This window comes from Haliaeetus albicilla, chromosome 16 (genome assembly GCF_947461875.1).
Source record: "Haliaeetus albicilla chromosome 16, bHalAlb1.1, whole genome shotgun sequence".
Taxonomy (NCBI): Eukaryota; Metazoa; Chordata; class Aves; order Accipitriformes; family Accipitridae; genus Haliaeetus; species Haliaeetus albicilla.
In genome coordinates, this window is record NC_091498.1 from 6,969,079 (window position 1) to 6,988,930 (window position 19,852).

The 19,852-nt window shown below is 56.1% G+C and overlaps 1 protein-coding gene across 2 annotated transcripts; it reads left to right on the forward strand.

Moving 5' to 3' along the window:
- Nucleotides 1-343: 343 nt before the first annotated feature.
- SERINC2 (serine incorporator 2) lies at nt 344-10,966 on the forward strand. Of its 2 annotated transcripts, XM_069803391.1 has the most exons (11): nt 344-490; nt 6,955-7,116; nt 7,684-7,871; nt 7,979-8,058; nt 8,212-8,349; nt 8,474-8,643; nt 8,733-8,823; nt 8,956-9,091; nt 9,429-9,641; nt 10,171-10,310; nt 10,445-10,966. In XM_069803391.1, the coding sequence occupies exons 1-10, from the start codon at nt 452-454 to the stop codon at nt 10,307-10,309; spliced, it is 1,356 nt and encodes a 451-aa protein (XP_069659492.1). In that variant the 5' UTR covers nt 344-451; the 3' UTR covers nt 10,310; nt 10,445-10,966. The 2 variants fall into 2 exon arrangements, with proteins under 2 accessions (XP_069659492.1, XP_069659491.1); XM_069803390.1 differs by having other exon boundaries at nt 10,171-10,966.
- The last annotated feature ends 8,886 nt before the right edge of the window (nt 10,967-19,852 follow it).

Below are 19,852 nucleotides of genomic sequence, written 5' to 3' on the forward strand. Positions count from 1 at the left end.
CGGCCTTTCCGAGGGGACCCGGTTCACCGCGAACACACTCAAAACACCCCTCGGGACCCCTCGGAGGAGCCGGGCCCTGCCCGCGGGCTGCTTCGAGGGGAAAGAAAGAGAGCCCCGGCGCTGCGGGCCCGGCCGTCCTCCCCAGAGCCCCCGCTCCGGCCCGGGCCCACGGTGTCGGCGGGGTCCCCTCGGCGGTCGGCGGTGACGGAGGGGCCGGGGCTGCCGCTCCCCCGGGTCCGAGGGGCTCGGGGCGGCGGTGGAGGGGCTCCCCTGCGGTCGGGAGGGACCCGGGACCCGCCCCCGCCGCCGCGGGGGCCGCCCCGGGGGGAGGCGCGGCGGGAGCGACGCGCCCCGAGCTCGGTGCCCCGGGGCCGGCCCGGGCGGAGCCAGCGCGGCGGCGGCGGCGGAGGGGAGCGGGGGGCCGGGAGCCGGCGGCAGCCGCGGCCGCACCATGGGGGCCTGTCTCGGCGTCTGCTCCCTGCTCAGCTGCGTGAGTGCCGGCCCGGGAGGGGAGCGGCGGCGGCGGCGGCGGGGGGGGGACGGGACCGAGGCGGGGAGCGGGGCTGCGCCGGGTCCCAGCGCCGCAGCGGCGGGCGCGGCCCCGGGGCGGGGGAGCCGCTGCTGCCGGGGGTCCGGAGGAGGGTTCAGGGGAGGCCCGGGGAGGTCTGAGGGGCGCCCCGGGGATGGGCCCCGGTACACCCGGGGGGGCTGAGGAGACGCGGAGGGGGGGGTTCCAAGGGAAGCCCGGAGGGTGCGCCGCGCTGCACCGGGGGGGATGGAGGGAGGGGACCCCCGGGGGGATGGAGGGGACCCCCGGAGCAGGGCATCCCACTGCACCCGGGGGTGCGCAGGGGAGACCCAGAGCGGACCCCAGTGCGCTTGGGGGATGTGGGGAGCTGGAGGAGTGATGCCCCCCCCCCCGCACCTGGGGGAGGGGGGGGGTCCTGGTCCCCCTGCCCTGATACACTGGGGGGGGGTCCAGTCCTGCTGCACCCATGCAATGGTGAGGGGCCGGCGGTCCTGCCCGGTTCTCACTGCTGAGCCCCAAAGCGGGGAGGCTGGGGATGGAGTAAGAGCCAGGATGGGGGGGGGGGGGGGGTGCAGGTCCACGGGTGGGGGAGGCTCTGCGTGGGGTGCCGTGGCCCAGGGAGGGCGCAGGGTGCGTGATTCGGGGTGCCGTGCCCGGTGATGCAGGGTGCGTGCTTCAGGGTGCTGTGCCCAGTGACGCAGGCGGCTGCCCAACAGCCGGCGTTGCCTTGCCTGGCGTTGCCTCACCTGCGGGCACGGGGCCAAGGCAGGGCTGTGAGAGCAACCCAAGAGCCGCTGGAGTGGAAGCCTGGAAATGGGGCCAGTTTCGCAACTTGACCTCAAAGTTTTGGAGGTTTAACGAATGGGAGCTTTTGAAATGTAAGATCAGACGGAGGGCGGTCTGCAAGGCCTCCGTCTGTAACACGTCCGATATTATTTCTTACGGGCAGGTGTCAGAAAAGCTGGGAGTTATTCTGTAGCAGGGCTGGGGAGGTTTCTGGCCTAGTTCTGGATTTTTTCCCCAAAAAACCTATTCTGGCCCAGGCCATGGTGACAGGATAGAGTTGCTATACAGGTTTAGTTCTCTTATTCTTTCCAGTAGGGCTGGTTGGCTAAAGGGGTGCTTTAGCTCAATTCTGAACTGAAAAACCACAACAGGGGAAAAGAAAAACCCACCCCCCAAACCAAACAAAACCCCCAAACCAAACAAAACCCCCAATCTTTGTATTTTTTAAAAATTTTTAATAAGAAAATCTGAACTAAGTCCTTCTGGTCAGCTTGCATCATTTGACTCAAAGCAGCATCAGATTGTCAAGCCATCTCTTCAGCACTGTCCCGTTAAAACTCTACAAGCTGTTCCTGAGTGAAACTTTGCACCATGTGAGAAAAAATTTCCCTTTCTCTGCCTCCAATGATTTGCCAGGCTGCCCACTGCTGCCACGAGCAGTGCGGTGGTCTCGAGCTGCCTTCCTTGCGGGACAGGGTTGGTGTTTGCCAGCAGAAGCCTGCCCAAGCCAAAGCAAACCCCAGGGGCAAGTGCAGCCCTCTGGCATTGTTTGGGCACCTCATGGGGACTATCAGCCTCGTTGTACCAATGCAAAGCCACCTTCCAGACATGAGAGCCACCAGCCTCCTGAGCCTGTGCCTGATCCCGTGGGTTTGGTACTGATTAACCTGCCGGGTTATTCATTTAACAGGAGATAAAGACTGGTTGCTCGGCATTGCTTTTGGTTGACTCAGTCTCTGCCTCCCTGCGTTTGCTGGGGCGAGGGCAGCTTGCAGAAGATGTGGTGTTGGGCTGGTAGTGTTGGGCTGGTGTGGTTGGGCTGTTATTAGGCTGGTGTAGTTGAGCTGGTATAGTTGGACTGGTGTTGTTTGGGTGGTGGTGTTGGTTGGTGTAGTTGGACTGGTGTAGGTGGGTTCATGTTGTTCCATTTCCCTGTGTTGGACTGGGTGGACAGTACTTGTCCGGCTCTGGCCACGCTCTCCTAGTCACCAGGCAGGGGAGGCACAGCAGCCCTTATGTACAAGTCACACTGGAGGTGAGCTGGATTTAATGAGGAAGTCGACAGCGAAACTGGAGAGGTTAATCTTTCATCTGCAGCAGCTGAAAACCGATGCTTCCTCATTAATCCACCGCTCTCATGCTGCAGCCACTTCCCTCGGTTGGCTTTTTCCATCCTGCTGTTTGGCCGTTGGCCATGTTCATACTTACGGGCATCTTTGAAAGTCTTTGAAAGGAGGTGTATCAAAGGGTGTCCAGTGCTGCCTTAACATGGGAGGATTTTCCTTGCTCTTAACCCGTTTGCTTTTTAAAGAGAAAGACTGAATTCAAGAGGTGCCCGGGCAGCAGGTCAGGTTAGCACATGGCACAAGGGATCTGCTTCCTTTGCAAAGGTGCTCAGAGGGGGATACCCAAGAAGGGCACCAGGAGCCATGAAAAAAGGCACTGGGTGACACGGGACTCTCACATTACTGCTGCACAAAGCAGGTCAGCAGAACTGGGCTGCTGTACCCCATTACCTCAGCAGTTGCCCTCCCATGGTTGCAAAAGGCTGTAAAACCTGAAATATTGCCACGGAGCTTGGCCCTCAAAGAGTCATCCTTGAAAATAAACCTCCGGCAGGCTCCAGGGATGCTGTGGGCTCCCCAAAACCTCATACTAGAAACTACCTCATCCACCTGCAGCTTTCCCAGAGGTCAACCACAGGGTTTGGAGGCTGCACGTGGAGCAAGGATTTCCTTCAGCCCAGCTCCATCCTGGCCCTGTGGACACCCCTGCACCCCCATCCACCTGCACCGACCCCGGGGAAAACGTGACACCCAAGCCTGTGCCTCCTGCAAGTCTTTGGTGGTGTTTGGATGTGAGGCTGAACCCTCAAATCCAACAACCTCCTAAACAACAGCATGATTTTCCAGGCTGGTTTCAGTGATTTTAGGACTGGTGCTTTTTGTTTCAGTTGGCACTGAAAGGAGAGGAGCTGGAGGTATTGATGTGCTTAAGGTTAAGGGTGCACTAAGGTGCTTTGCTAGGTCAGGTGAAGTAATGCAGTAATTCTGCCTTAAAAGGGATTTTTGTTGTTCTCTTTTTTTTATTAGAAGGGGAAATACAGTAATGGTGGCACATTTAAATGCATTCTAGTGCAAGTGGTGCATTTAATGAGCCTGAAAGGAAGCAATCTCTAACTGAAGGCCGTTTTTTCTTGCCTTCAAGTTGAAAACATGAAGTGATGTCCCTTGAGCAGCTCCTGGAGAGGTGGAATGAGGGTCCCTGTGGGATGTGGGGGCTCTCTCACCCATCCCAGCTCCCGTGGGTACTGTCAGCTCAACACAGTCTCTGGTGGGTCTGGGACGTGGGGCTGGGATGTGGGTAGAGAGGAATAAATCAGGAAGGAGGTGATTTTTCTCAAATAATGATGTGCTTGTGTTTCAAAAAGAAATTCAAAGCCACCTCTAGTGATTCAAGGGCATCAAAGTGATCGCTCGTGAGCATCCGTGAGCATCCTGGATGAGGGAGCTGCAGGTTTGGTGTCCCGCGCACAGAGCAGCTCAACATCTGGTTTTCTTTTCTGCCACGTCCATTTCTTACACATGAGAAATGTACATTTGTGTTGGTACTTAGTGATATTTAATTAATATTGATTGCTGGGCACAATTAGGAAGTACATAGCCATAATAAACACGCAACACGTGCGCATCCCTTAATAGTGGGAGAGAGTTGAACCCTTCTCCTGCTTGCAAGTGCATCTGGCTGGCTGATGTGTCTCAAGTGCAGGAGAGGAAGAGCTGTTCAAAGGGAAGAAATGAAGTGTCAAAAGCAAAATAAATCAATGAAGTTAGCTTGTGAGTAGAGGGAAGGTAGTTTGCTGAGGACCAGAGATGGTCACAGGATTTCCTAGGAAGAAGCCGCCTGTGATACAGGAGTTAAAAATGCCCAATGGTCTAAATTTTTAAATAAGTGGATTTGGGAATGTGTTTTAGCTACAGAAAAATATTTAAAAAGCAAAGCAGTAGTATTTTAAACAAACTCCGAATATTTAATTCCCGTTGGTCTCTAGGCAATACCTGTAGCTGGAAGCTTGCCAGTACCTGCTTGGGGATTTCTCTTTGCTCCCTGGGCCGATGCGTGGGACAGGGGAGGCTGTGGACTTGTGATGGCTTCAGTGAGATATTAAAAAAAAAAAGGAAATAGCCTGAAGTTCCCCTATTTCAGAGGACTTGGGGTGTATTTTGCTGCTGCATTGCTTGGGCTGTCTGTCCTGAGAGCCTCACTGTTCCCGCTTACACCATGGGGAGTGAGGCAGAGTTGGGAATTTAGTTTTAATTTAGTTTTTGGATCCCTTGATGTTTTATTTAGCATTTTAGCCCATCTGTTTGTTTACATGGGGTCAATGCTGGCTCCTCGTTCAGCGGCCAGGAGGGCAGAGACACCTGCTTTGCCTTGATGTGAGATGTCGGGTTTACTTCCCCAACCAACCCCGATAAATCCCGAGAGTGCAGCGTCTTCAATGCAAACCAGAGAGATACCTTATTCCGCTATTTTTTCCCCGAATATTGAACATGGGACCTTCTGCTTACATGACATAGTGGATTAGTGACCCAGCAGTGACAGGCCATCCCAAAAAGCTTCTTCCATTCTCTTGCCTGAAAATGCCCTAGTTATTCTCCAACTTCACCCTTTTTTGGGAAAATAGGGGTTTCAGGATGTGGCCGCAAGCCAGGAGATCCTGGGGGTGGCATGGGTGATTAAGAGGCTGAAAATCTTCCCCATCCAGCTCAGGGATGTCACAGTCAGGGCTGGCTATGGCCATATCCTGCATTCCTGCCCCATCATGGGCTTGTTATGCAAAACCCCTGCAGCTGTTCTTCCTCTAAGGCAAATGATTGATGCACTCCCAAACTTTGTAGATATTGAATAGGCAGGTAGATACCCAAATTGTCAGACAAGCTGGTGACAACAGTGTATACTGGAGCAGCAAAACTCAACTCAGCTCAGCCCAACCCAGCCGAGCTGGTGGGATGCAAACAGCATCTCCCTAACGCTCCTCTGGTGATGGCTTGCAGGAACCAGGGAAGTCTAAGAATATAGTTTAATAAAAATTTCCTTTTTCTCCCTGCAAGCCTTATGCTGCACAAGCCTTGTGCAGGAAACCCCCGCCAGTGTTGCGCTAGGTAGTAAGGTTGGGTTTCGTTAAGCTGGGGTTTCCCCAGTTGCCCAGCTCTCCACAGCAATGGGAGACCCCGGAGTAAGCATGCACCTGGCAGTGCTGCCAATGCTGGCTTTAGGAACCCAGGACCCACCATGGACTCCCAGGGATGCTGTGCCTCAGTTTCCCCACCTGTAAAGTGGCCTTTGGGGAAGGGGAAGGATGGCAGAACAAGCTAGTTTCCCCATGATGCTGATATCAGTGTTTTCCCCATCCTGTATGTCCTGGTTTTGGCCGGAATAAAGTTAATTTTCTTCCTAGTAGCTGGTAGAGTGCTGTGTTTGGGGTTTAGGATGAGAATAATGTTGGTAACACACCGATGTTTTAGTTGTTGCTAAGCAGTGTTTATACTAAGTCAAGGACTTTTCAGCTTCTCATACTGCCCTGCCAGTAGAGGCTGGGGGTGCACAAGAAGTTGAGAGGGGACACAGCCAGGACAGCTGACCCAAACGAGCCAAAGAGGTATTCCATACCACGTGACGTCATGCCCAGTATATAAACTGGGGGGAGTTGGCCAGGGGACACTGTGGCTTGGGGTCAATTGTATTGTGTATCACTTGTTTTGTATATTCTATTATTATTATTAACATCATTATTATTATTATTATTATTATTATTATTATTATTATTATTATTATTATTTCCCCCCCTTCCTTTTCTGTCCTGTTGAAACTGTCTTTATCTCAACCCATGAGTTTTACTTTTTTTTTTCCCAATTCTGTCCCCCATCCCACCGGGTCAGGGGGGAGTGAGTGAGTGGCTGCATGGTGCTTAATTGCTGGCTGGGCTTAAACCATGGCACTGTACTGGATTGGAAAGGCAGCCTTAAATTACTTTACAAACTCATTTTATTTGGTAAAGAAAAGAAGCTCCTGCAGGGCAGTGCTTTGTTTGGGCCAGAGCCTTTTTTTGCATGCAATTGCTGGGGAGCAAAAAAGAAGATGAGGGTGACTCTTGGTGTCATTTTCCGAGTTGGTTGGTTATTACAGTGAACCCATTCCTGTGGCTTTTTTGGTTTTCAGCAACTTTTGGGGGGGATTTGGGGCCATTTCCATGAGGTCCCACAGGATACAGTTGCGATGCTGGCTGGCGAGAAGCTCTAAGCAAAGCCCCTGGTGCAGCGGTGTGGATTGCTGGGCAGTTCTCCTTAAGGTTCGACCTGGGCACGTGTTTTGGGGACAATTTTGACCCCTCCGATGCGGCGATGCTCTCGTTGCAGGTGTCCTGTCTCTGCGGCTCTGCGCCATGCCTGCTCTGCGGCTGCTGCCCCTCGGCCAAGAACTCCACTGTCTCGCGCCTCCTCTTCACCTTCTTCCTCTTCCTCGGCACCCTTGTGTCCATCATTATGATAATCCCTGGGGTGGAGAAGGAGCTGCACAAGGTAAATAACTCCTGGAGGTCCTGGGCTTGTTCACTGCGGGGAAGAGGTTTAACTCATGGTGGGTACATGAGGCTGAATCAGAAAGTGAATTTTTGGGGCCTGATGTTGCTTCTGTTCCTTTTTTTCTGAGCATCTCACTGGGAGAGGGTGTTATTAACCCCAGCTTTCCACAGAAGGGAAAATGGAGTGGGATAATTTCATGCATTATCTAATTTGCCCAGATGTCTCCCAGGAAAGTTTCCTACGTCCTGTTTTTGGGGTTCCACTGGCCAAGTGACTTGCAAGTCATGGAGGTGGGACTTCAGATGCAGGGAGCTGAGGTCTGCCAGCTGAGCTTATGTGAAGGCTGGGCTAGGGTGTTTGGGAGATGCTGGTTTCATCCCAGCTTTCCACTGACCTGCAGGGTGGCTTTAGTTGTGTCACCCCACCGCTGTCCCCAAGAAGGCCAACTGCTTGCTTTATGGGTGGCAGTGGAGCAATCATGGGCTGGCCCATCTTTGGTGGCACCAGGGCTCATGGTGGGTGTGGGATGCTGGGGTGATGCTCACCCTCCCATCACCTTTGCAGCTCCCCGGCTTCTGTGAAGGCAGCGGGTCGGTCCTGGGGGTCCAGACCCACGTTGACTGCAGCAGCTTCCTGGGCCACAAAGCCGTGTACCGCATGGGCTTCGCCATGGCTGCCTTCTTCTTCCTCTTCGCTCTGCTCATGGTGTGTGTGCGCAGCAGCAAGGACCCACGAGCTGCCGTGCAGAACGGGTGAGCATTCGTCCCTGGGCGGGGGATGCTGGTGTGGGGAAAGGCCAGCCTCCCTCTTCCCTGCTGGGTTCCTGCTTGCAGACCGAGCCTCCTCTCTCCTGCCACAGCTTCTGGTTCTTCAAGTTCCTGGTGCTGGTGGGGATCACGGTGGGGGCCTTCTACATCCCTGACGGTGCCTTCACCTCAGGTGAGGAGCTGCCCGCGCTGTCCTCTGCATCTCTGGGTTAACCCTCAGCACAGGATCAAACCTGGCGCTGGAGCTGGCATCCCTGCTGCCATGTGCCCCATTGCTAAATTCCCATTTTCCCTGCTCTTAACTGGTTTTTCTCTTCCCCTCAAGTCTGGTTTTACTTTGGTGTGGTCGGCTCCTTCCTCTTCATCCTCATCCAGCTCATCCTCCTCATCGACTTTGCCCACTCCTGGAGCCAGCTGTGGCTGCACAATGCGGGCGAGAGCAATGCCAAGGGCTGGTACGCAGGTCGGTACGGCTGGCACCGCAGGGGGTTTAGGGATGGGGAAGCTCATCCTGGGGGTGGGTGACACTGAGCTTGTGGAGACTCGGGCTCTGCTCCAGCCTCATTCCTTTTTGCTTTCTCCCCCAGCTCTTTGCATCTTCACCTTCATCTTCTATGCCACCTCCATTGCAGCCATAGTGCTGCTCTACATCTACTACACCAAGCCCGAGGGTTGCACGGAGGGCAAGGTCCTCATCAGCATCAACCTCATCCTCTGCCTCATCATCTCTGCTGTGTCCATACTGCCCAAGATCCAGGTGAGGCAGTGGGGGGCACCTGGGAGGCCGGTGGCCATGACACCACGGGGTACACGACCAGCCCTGAGCACCTGCCGTTGCGTTTGCAGGATGCTCAGCCACACTCGGGACTGCTGCAGGCATCCCTCATCACCCTCTACACCATCTACGTCACCTGGTCCGCCCTGGCCAATGTACCAAGTAAGCAGGATGCGGCCTCGGGTTCGGGAGGGAGGTGCACAGGGCAGGACCACACGCTGGGGTGGTTGCTTTGCACCCCTGGGTCTCTGGGGGCTGAGGAAAGGTGCTGAACTCCCTACGTGTCCTCCCCAGCCCAGACCTGTAACCCCACGCTGCTGGTGAGGAACAGCACCGTCTCGGCGACAGCCACCCAGACGCTGACAACCTGGTGGGATGCCCCAAGCATTGTGGGGCTGATAATCTTCATCCTCTGCACCCTCTTCATCAGGTGAGGACTTGGCTCATGTCCTCGGGGACTGCACTGTCCCTCTGCCTGCCCGCAGCAGAGAGGCATCAGGAGGCTTTTAGGGAAAGACAATGCTGGAGGGGAGGTTGCAGCTTGGTCCAGGGTTTTTGTCACTAAGCGCCTCTTGCAAAGCTGTCCCGGTCCCCAGGGACACAGCCAGGCTGCCCTGAGTGGTTGTGGGTGCAGCTTTTAGGGTTTCCGCACAAGCTGCATCCCGCAAACTGCCCTGCCTGTCCTGGGGATGGCCCCGCTCGGGCTGGGGGGCAGCCGAGGAGGCAGTGGGCACGCAGCCCTGAGCCTACTCTCCCTCTGCCTGCAGCGTCCGCTCCTCGGACCACCCGGAGGTCAACAAGCTGATGCTGACGGAGGAAAGCGCGGCCGGGGCAGGCGGTGAGGCGGCGGCCATGGAGAGCGGGCTGCACCGTGCCTACGACAACGAGCAGGACGGTGTGTCCTACAACTACACCTTCTTCCACCTCTGCCTCCTCCTCGCTGCCCTCTACATCATGATGACTCTCACCAACTGGTACAGGTGGGCAGAGCTCCCATGGGGACCAGGGACTGTCCCCCTTCCTCTGCGTCTGCTTCTCCTGGTGTCCTCCCTGCTCTTGCGCTGGGCAGAGCTGTTTGCTGAGATGCGTCTGTGTGCAAGCCCACTTAATGTGCACCCTAATCATGTTAATTATTTTTAGGTAGCATAGGGCTGCCTGTGGCAGTTTGTGCTTGGGCTCACCATCCGTCTACTGCAGCATCTTCTGGTGCAGCCCGGGATCCCTTGGGATGTGGGGGGAGCAGGGACCCAGCCCCTGGGGTGCCGTAGGCTGCAGCGGTGGGGTCAGATCCCCTGGGTGAGCTGCAGGCAGCTGCGCAGCTGCTGGGAGCTGCGTGGCTGCAGGCACAGGGTTCCTCCGCTCTCTCCTCCATGCTCTTTGCATTACACCCGTGGCTCGGTGCTCGCAGCCTCCATCCTTCCCCAGCGCAGCTGCTGCCCTCCATGCTCGCCATGCCTCCCTGCAGGCGCAGCACAGTGATGGGTGCCGCCTGCTTGTTTGCTGTTTCAGGCCCGATGAGAGCTTGCGGGTGCTGACGAGCCCCTGGACGGCCGTGTGGGTGAAGATCTGCTCCAGCTGGGCCGGGCTCCTGCTCTACCTCTGGACGTTGGTGGCTCCGCTGGTGCTGCCGAACCGAGACTTCAGCTAAGGTGGCCCCGGGCATCCTGCTGCCGGGTCGGAGCCACCGTGGCCTTGTCCCTGGAGGCCGGCGACAGCCCCAGCTCTGCCTCGGCCTCAGGTTCTGCATGCTGGAGCTGCTATGCTGGGTTGTGCCGCCTTGCAGGTTTTCTGTTTTAATTTGAAAGGGATGAAGCGCCAAGCAGGGAAAATCAGCAAGGGCTGAGAAAAACTTGAAGATGTTTATAAAGCTCTTACCATTTCCATGTTTGTCAGTGCCTTTGGCGGTACCTCCATACCCTCTTCTGGCGGAGACCACCGCCTTGCCTTGGGAGGGTTTGGTTTTCACCAGTTGCTGTCGTCGTCTCGCTTGGTGCCCCGGGACTGCGGTGCCTTTTGGAGGGGCTCTGGGGACCGGCTGTGTACCAGGACCCAGGACCGGCCGGTGTTACCTTCCAAAACAGCCTGGAGGAAAATGAATCTCGGGGATTTGTGGCTGGAGGCAGATGTCCCACTGCACCCCCCAGTGTCAGCGGTGGCCCCAACTCCTCGAGGGCTCTCCTGCCCAGCCCTCCCCGTGGGAGAATGGGTCCCTGGTCCTTGCTGGAGGACAGGTCGGGTTTCCCGCAGGCTGTGCTGGCCTGGCCCCAATGTCTTGCCTTGTTAATAAAGTCTTGTTTGGAATAAACCTGGCAGATTTGTCCTTCTGGGGTTTTTCGCGGCGTGTGTGCTGGGTGCATGGGAGGTGGAGGAGAAATGTATTAGAGAGACCTAACGCCGGGGTGAGGGCGCAGCTGGCTGCCCCGTGGGTGCAGGCAGGGGTGGCATCTCTTTGGGGGGGCACGGCGGCCTGGAGCCCTGGACCCTGTTGCCAGCCTGCGGGACGCCGAGAGCTGCTGCCGGCGGAGGGCAGGTTGCTCGCAGGGCAGGTGGTGGTGGTGGTGGTGGTGGTGGTGGTAAGCAAAGCGGAGTGGACAACGCGGGGCGCGCAAGGCGGCGGGGTGCACGCAGCGCCGGGGGGCCCACCGAGCCCAGGGGCACCGGGGGATGGGGTGGGCACCGCGGCAGGGTGCGCGGTGTGCTGGGACGCGCTCGACACACGCGGGGGTGTACCCCCTGCAGGGGTGCGCCCTGGCGGGGTGGGGGGGTGACCCCAGGTGGGTGCACGCTCTGGCGGGGGTCGGGGGGGGGGGGGTCCCTGTCCTGCAGCGGCGGTGGGAGGCGGGAGGTGCCCGTCGCCCACCCCAGCCGGGGCTCCCAGGGAAAGGCACCCCCCCCCGCCCCGTCCCTGCCCGGTGCCGGAGCCGCGATTCGGCCCATCCCCGCGGCCAGGCTCGCTTTGTGCGGGAGGAGGGGGCCGGGCCCCGCCGGGCGGAGCGGGCAGGGCCGGGCCGGGGGCGCCGAGCGGCTCGGCCGGCGACGGGCCTCGGCCACCAGGGGGCGCTGGGAGCTCGCGCTGCCGCACCCGGCCCGCGGCACCCGAAACTCCCCGAAACCCCCCGAACCCCCCCGAAACCCTGCTCCCTGCACCCCGCTCCCAGCACCCCCCACCGCGCACCCTGCACCCAGCAACCCTCACCCCGCGTCCTTCACCCCGCAGCCCGCGTCCCGCAGGCAACCTGCGCCGGGGTGTAGGGGCAGCGCGGGGGTGGGCAGCCTTGGCTGGGGTGTGTGAGCAGTGCTGGGGGGGGGGGGCTGGGCAGAAACTGGGGGGCAGGTGCACCCCCAGCAGTGTGTTTGCAGATGCCCCCAACCTTTGCCACTCCAGCCCAGGCCATGTCGGGGGGGGAGCTGCAGGAGCCCCCAGTGCAGACCAGCTGTGCAACCAGCAGCAACGCACCAGGGAGCTGACCGGCACCTGGGTGACTCGAATATCCCCATAGGCACCTTGGGCAAGCGACACTGGCCAATGTGACACAGCAGCAGCTGGAGGTCACACGGTGACAGGGTGTCCCGAGTCTCCAGCTGAGCCAGCAGCAAGTCTCTAGCTACCACCAAAATGCCTCGTCCCTGGGATTTTCTCTGAAACAAGAAATCCTTGTTCTTTCATTCGGCTCTCCAGCTATACCCAAAGAGTTCCAGTGTGACGCTGCTGGAATAACCCAACGGCGAGCGGCAATGTGCTCATTCCCTCGGCTTGGGAAGGCCTGGATTGCACAAGGGTCTGCTACAAGATTTATTTTCACTTCATGCCACCTATCCATTATTTATTTAAATACGAATAATCTTTGCTTACTCTTTTCTTTAGGAGATGTTTCAAACCACTAGCAAATACACCTCGATGTAGTGAGCATTGCAGCCCCAAAACAACTAAGGAAACTGAGGCAGGGTGACTCGGGGTGACTCTGGCTGTGCTGCTACAGCTGCCAAGCCATGCTGCTGCCTGCATCCTTTGAGTTTGGGTTTCAGCGTAGAAAAACCTCCCCATGGTGCGTTATTCCCTCTATGATGTGATTGTCCCATCCGACCCTATTTATCTATTCACATTCGTCCAGCTGCAGAGCCCCCGAAGCAGGAGTTCAAACCACAGAGAAGCCTGGCTGCTATTGCAAGCCCCGGCTGTATATTTTAATGCAAGTAAATAAATTAAAAAAAGATGGATTGATGGCAAGGCAAAAAAACCCAGGCCTAAGCATGACATGAGTGAGGCTCATGGGCAGAGATGCAGTGTTCAGTCTGGGCCCTCGCAATCCCCTGCTGGTGCCTGTCATGGGAATGGAGAGTTGTGGCTGTTCTGCATTTGCTTCTTAGCAAGCAAGATCCATTTCTGAGTCCAAATATCCCATCATCCACAGGTAGGGGGGATGGGAAGCAGCCTCCTGCCAGCTGGGCATCACCTCTGAGCTCACCTGAGCCTGCGGGAGAGGCTGCAGGGAGCATCCATGGAGGCTGTCACCCTCCAGCTCAGGGTGACAACCTAAGAGGCACACGCTGCCGGACAGCCTAGAATTACGCCTGGGATTCCCCAGCCATGGCTTTGCATCACGGTGTCACGTCCCAATTTCTCAGGATGATGTGTCAGTTTTGCTGATTCCCAGGTCAGGATTAAGGTGAAATGACACCAGGGATCCTTTAACTCACAAAACTCAACTTTTATTGGCTCACAAGAATTGGCATGCTCACCACAAAAATTGGCATGAAACTACGTCAGTAAACTGTGTAACGTGCTAACCCTACATCACCAAACATATACTACAGGCCTTGCTTACTTGGGGATCAGTTCAGGGAAGACAATAAGGAGAGCCCTCCTGTTGAGTCCCGAGGTTCAGAGCAGACCCCCTTGCTTTCTAGACTCCCTCTCCGTGACGTGCCTAGGGGTGGCTGGATCTACTCCTAGTCCCAGACTTGGTCAACGGTTTATGTCTAAAGGGATAAGGTATAGGGATTCTGGAAAAAAAAGAGAGAGGGATAGAGAGAGGAGAGAAAGATGTCACCGGTCCTGGGTCCAGCGTTGGTCCAGTCAGCCGAGGGGTCCAGTCCCGGTGGGCTTGCACACATGGGGCTTCAGTTTCTGTCCTTTTATCATCCTTGTCCCTCCTTCGGGTGGGCACTTGAACTTATTAGGCTAATTAGGCGTCATGAGCGGTTTGTGAGCCTTTGGGCTTGGGGTCATTTGGGGAGTAACTTCCCCTTCCCTGCAGACGTGATCTTTCGCAATGCATGGTGAGCTGTCCTGCTCTGGCACAGCCTCCCCCTCCTGCTGCTGATGGGTGCTGCTGGGCTGCTTTACACCTAGGGTTCCTTGCTATGCAGGGTTCCTCCTTAAGGTGAGTTTGTCATTAAGCAGAACTTGCCCCACCACAATGTTTGAGACATTAACTCTTTCAGTCTCTCACACACGGGTCTGATGGAAAAGGGAGGCACCAAGGAGAGTTTTTGTGCATGGATGTTGCACAACGGGCATAGAGGCAGTGAGGGTCTAAAAGCTTCCTTTTTTTTGGTGATTGTCATTTCCAAAAGGAAATGTCCCCACGTAACTATACTTTTGGAAGGCTAGCTGGTTATTTAAATATACAGCACGGGCTGGTTGCTCCAGCTCTGCTAGTGATGACGAGGTATGGGCTGTCTCCAAAGTGTGCCTGGTTTAGATAGAATCATTGGCCTCCAGATCCTGGTGGCTTCAGTAAATGGTCCATTGGCAGGCATGGGCCAGCCTGGGCCACCCAGAGCCACCTTGTTTCAGAAGTGGCGTGACCCTTTTCATTCTAATTTTCTGGGTGAATAATTCATCAGCAAACATCTGCCATCTTTTGCTCAGCAGAAAACACAGCCCTGGGTTGGGTCCCCTCCCTGCCTGTCCCTCCCCATCGGGCACCCGAGTCTCAGCCCCAGCCTGGAGGGCAGGATCAGACCATGCACATACCGGGAAACCCACACACCGGCACAGGCACTATCTACTGATGTGGCTTTAAGTGCTCTAGTTTGCTCTCCCTGGGGCGCGGGGCACCTCAGAATGATGGATATGGGGGAAATAGGGATAACGGGGGAAATTGGGGACCCCAGGCAAAGTCACTCAGCAGTTTGCTTTACAAAAGAGAACTGTGATCACTGCATTGCCAAATTAAACTGAATTAAAACCCAGGGATGGGGACAGTACCCTTCTGGAGCTGCTCCGGTCATCAAGGGGTTTAGGACCACGCAGAGGGGTGACCCTCCAGCAATGCCCAGGTCCAGGGTGACAGGGGCAGCGGCAGTCCCAAACCTCTCCCCTGCCCGCCTCGGCCCCCAGGCGATGCCAGCGCTGCCAGGGGCTTCGCAGCTTCGTTTTATTCTCTTTAATGCATGGTCTCCCTTGTTTTTTATTTTATCCATGGGATTAACACATCGGGCAGCAGCCGGACTGGCTTTTGCTCAAAAGAGGAGGGGAAAGCGTTTACATAATTCATTTAAATGAGGCACCCGGGGAAATCCAAATTGGACTTCCAGCATGTTTACAGTGCCACGCAGAGCCCCATGATCCGCATCTGGAGCCATTAATGCCTCCCAGACGGACCACAGAGCATGTATAATTAATTGTGGAGCGAAGCCATTGCCCAGCCTCCAAAGACAATGCTCAGAGGCAGCATCGCCCAATGTTGTCCCCCCCGGGGCACAGATTTATTTCAGTGGGTCTTTTCTCTTTCCCAAGATGTTCAACCAACCTTCCTTGGGGTAGGAAGATGCTGAGGAACCGGTGGGGTTAAAGTAGCAGAAGGAATAAGCCAAGCTGGGCTGCAAAATCACAGCTGCTTGGCTGGGCTTGTGGGCAAGCATCATCTGTGAGGATTCCTCGGTGTGTGTTTGAGCGCAGCAGAGCCCCACAGCGATGGGCAGGCATCAGGGCTGAGCCCTGCCCTGGGGAAGGGGGGAGAGGGACCCCTCGGAGGGGAGAAAATCCACTACGGGGGGAGGAAAAGGGCCAGCACCACTTAGCCCCAAATATCCCCGGTGCATGGACCAAGCATCCCCTGGTCCAACACATGGGGAGGTTTGCTGCTGGGTGAGGCCCTGTGGGTGCTCCAGGGGACTTAGCCCTGGGCTCAGCTCCCTCCCTGACTTCAGAGAATCACTCTCCGCGGTTTCCACCCAGTGAAACGAGGCTGATATCGCTCCCTTGGGTGCCCTCCAGCTGCTGCGCCCAGAGGCAGAGCCCGCTCTGAGCCGGGCCAGCTGCCAGCTGTGGTCCAGGGTGGCGGTTTGTGGGTTTCTAAGAAGGTGCCCCCGGCCTTGCACAGGGACACAGGGGCACCTCATCCCACTCAAACACTTTATTTCTAAAACCCCAGAGCAGGGAGTGACCCCTCTGCCTCCCCGCTGCTTTCTGGAGCTGCTTTCTCTACCTTCAGCATTGCTTTGAAGAGCAAAGGAGGGATGTGAAGGAAGACAGGGAGTAAAAAAAAAAAAAAAATCAAGCTTGAACCCTGCTGCTAGAGAAACATCTGTATCTATAAATATCTGCCGATGTGAGTGGGAACAGACTGTATCTCCAGCAGCTCCCTAAGGCAGCGGAGCAGCCTCGCCCCAGCTAACCTCATTCCAACACATGCTCCTGTAACACACACAAGTTGCTGCAGCTTTGCAGGCATTTTTCGGGGATAAAACCCCCCAAAACTGGTTTCTAAAAAAAGAAGGAAAAAGTGAGTGTTGTCTTCTTGTTTACAGCTCAGTCAGTGGGAGGGTGAGCCATGGCCCTGGAGGATGTGACCGGCCCTCTGGGGTGCAGCGGGGCTGTCCCACTGGTTCTCACTGGGACACGATGTCCCACTGCCAGTCCCCACCCTGCTGTCACCCCTTTCAGTGGCCTTCTCCATCCTGCCAGCCTGGCTCACTTATGCTCAGAGAAACCCATATTGAGTGCAGATTTGCTTTTTCACCATGCACAAACCCTCCTGCAGCCATAGCGGCCCTGGGGCAGGGAGATGCTTACCCAGATGGGAAACTGCCGAGTTCCTTGCATGGATCCATCCCTGCCCTGACTCTCTGCAGAAGCTCAGCACCAGCCCTGGGGCAGGCAGGGTGGGACGGCGGCCAGGGGCGACACAGACCCCCAGAGGCTGGAGCTGGTCCATGGACATGCCAGTGTTAAAGAACTTTCTCAGTGGGGTTTGATCTGCAAGTGCTGACCATCACCGGTCCAGGTTACTCCCACCAGGGAGATGTCCCTCGCTGTCCAGCCAGGGACAGGAGGCGGTTGTTGGAGGCCATCACTGCTGCCACCTGCATTAGTTGAGATTTCCCATCAGAAGTGCTCTTAAGACAGGTGTTGCCCACACCCCCTACAGTTCACACCATACAATATTCAGCTGCTCCCAGGGGTCTGAGCCCTTTCCAGACATGTGTGTGACCTCCTGGTGCCCAAGAGCCATGGCTGCTGGTGCAAGACAGGGAACAGGACACAGACCTTTCCCTGGTGTGGGAGTTGCTGAAGCCTCAGCTGCAAAGAGGTCCCTGCAAGCTCTTGCTGGTGCTGTGGCAAATGGTGGGTTTCCACTGGTGAGGACCATACCACGCTGAGGTTTTCCAGATCCCAAGCTAGAAATAACACTGGGCCTACAGATGTGGAGCCAGCTCTGAACAGCCCCAAATCCTTGTTCAGATCACACAGAGTCAGCAAGGGGGGAGATGATGTTGCTTGGACTCTGCAGTCCTCCCTGTTGCTCATGCAGATGGTTGGGGGAGTGGGGTATATACGGGGCACCCCAGAGCTCCTGCAGGCAACAGCCACAAGGTCATCCCACATTGCTCAGTCTCCCATCAAGTCAAACCCATCCTTCATCCCTCCTTGGTAGCAGGAGCCTGCATGCACATGCACTTCAAGAGGTTATAGGGCGTCTCCTTTCCCATCTCCAGCAAAACTACCCTCTTCCAGCTAAATCCCACGGTCCCATTGCCTGTCCCAGGGCTGCCGGCTCTCTGTGACACTCCATGGGGTTGGTCCTGCCAGGCTGCTCTCAAGAGGCCATTTCTCCAAGCCACACAGAACTGCTGTTGTAATTTTTTCCTAGCATCATCTATGTTATCTGTGCTTGGACTGGGGCCATAAGCCCCCAAGCATCCCCTCAAGTGCAGCGCCATTTGGCTCAAGGAAGGGGGGGTCTGAGCCCCCCAGCTCAGAAGATCTCAGGGGGCTGAGCAAGGAGTGGAAATATTTGCTCTGAAGGATGCTTGCACCTTTGACTCTTTCAACTGGGTCCCATTTCCACTTTTTTCTTTTTGGCTTCCCTCCTCCCAAAATGCCGACAAGGCAACACGTCATGTCCCAGCTCTTCAAGGACTCAGCTTGCTCCAGGTCCTGGAGAAACCCTATCCCAGAGAGCATCCTCCTGCCCAGCCCGCTGCTGCCCGTCACGTAGGGCTGCCGCAGATGTCCGCGCTGCCCGGCGCGGGAGGTGCTGGGGACCCTTGGAGCTGGCGTGTGTGTCAGCAAAGAAGGCAGCAGTGTGGGAAGCACAGGCTGCCCTTACGTCACCCTCCTCCACGGGGTCTTCTCGGGAGCACCGGGGCAGTTCTGTTGTGTTTTTTCCTTTTTTTTTTTTTTTTGTTCTTCTTTTTTTCCCCATCTCCCTGTAACAACTAGGACTTTTCATAAGCTGCCTCCCTCCCCCTCTTTTCCTCTCTGACTCATTCCCTTCTGCCCTTGCAGCCGGGGATGTGCAGCTCCCCACGTCCCACAGCAATGCTCTCCCTCCGGCGTGGTGATCCGCAGCGGTGACACTGACGGTGCAGCCCAGGAGGGGCAATCCTGGGGTGAGGTACAACGAGGGACTTAATGCAACAAAGTGAACATTTTCTTCCCTTTTGTACTAATACTACCAGTGAATTTCAATGCAAGAAATAAACACTTGCTCATCTCAAAGATGTTCATAAGCAGAAATCGCCCCGCCCTGGTGGCAGAGGGGGCTTTCGTGGAGCATTGATGCAGCTGGGAGATGTGGCAACATGAGGACAGGCTGGCCAGAGTCTGGTCACCCAGCCAGCGTGCTGCTCCAGATTGTGGTACTATCCTGTGCCATCCCTGTTGGGCTGGGGAGGGTGTGGGGTGGGTTACCTGGGGCCCCACAGTCCCCACTGGGCTGGGAGAGGGGTTGGCTGCTGATACCTGGGAGTGATGGAGATGGCTCCATCAGCCCTGGTATTTGTCCTCAAAATGGCAGCCTGACCTCACTGGCAAGTGCTGTCACATAGCTGACACATGCTTCATCCTTTCCCCACACTGATGTTAGTGACTCCAAAGCCTGCGAAATAAAAGCACCTGAAGGCTGCTGGTCCTTTTTCTGCCCCCAGAGCCCTCCAGCTGCTGTTGCAGCACTTCTACTCTGGCAAAATAGCAGGGAACAAAATGTCTCCTGTCCCCAGCCCCTCCTATCCACCTCCCCTTGGCTATAAAGGATGCCGTGATGCCCAAACCCAGTTAATGACTCCTCTTCGAGCATCACACCCCAACTCCACCTCTAATCCCAGCACCCCACACCAGCCCAGACCCGCTAGGCCCATTAAGGGGAGGTTAAACAGCTTGGAGAAGTGGCCAGTGTCGCAAAGAAAGCCAGGCCAGTGCTGGGGTTATAAACTGGTATTTGTGACACCCAAAACCGCACGGGACAGCCCTTGCTGTGGCATTGCCCACCCTGGAGCCGCGGCGGTGGGAAGGCACTGAACTCTGCATTGAAGACGCATGTGTCCATTGCTCCACAGTGCTTCAGACCCATCCTGACATTCAAATGCAGGTGGGCTGCTAATAATCCACACGATTTTGGTCAGTAATAAATAAGGCAATATCACAACTAGTGGGACTGTCGCAGAAACACTTGCGGCCAGCAAACAGCCTGCATCATGTTCAGGGGAATATCTGCAGCACCATTTCTTCATGCTGCTTCAAACAGCTTTCAGGCTGAAACTGGATTCAGAGGGAATTTTTGCAGTTTCACTAAGTTGGAGGAAATTTGATTAAATAAACAAACAAAATGGCCTTTCAGCTGAAAGGAATAGCTCCACATGCAGAGCTCCTGCCAGCCAGGCCTCCCAGCTCCCCCATGCAAAGGAGGAAAAGGACTGAGCATGGGCTGGTTGCATTTCCCCATCTCACTGCTCTCCATCA

Excerpts from the sequence above, each read along its gene's own strand:
- SERINC2 (XM_069803390.1), top strand. The coding sequence starts at position 452 with ATGGGGGCCTGTCTCGGCGTCTGCTCCCTGCTCAGCTGC. Across the intron at positions 7,872-7,978 it reads CGAGCTGCCGTGCAGAACGG|CTTCTGGTTCTTCAAGTTCC; the intron begins GTGAGCATTCGT and ends CTCCTGCCACAG. Across the intron at positions 8,059-8,211 it reads TGACGGTGCCTTCACCTCAG|TCTGGTTTTACTTTGGTGTG; the intron begins GTGAGGAGCTGC and ends CTTCCCCTCAAG.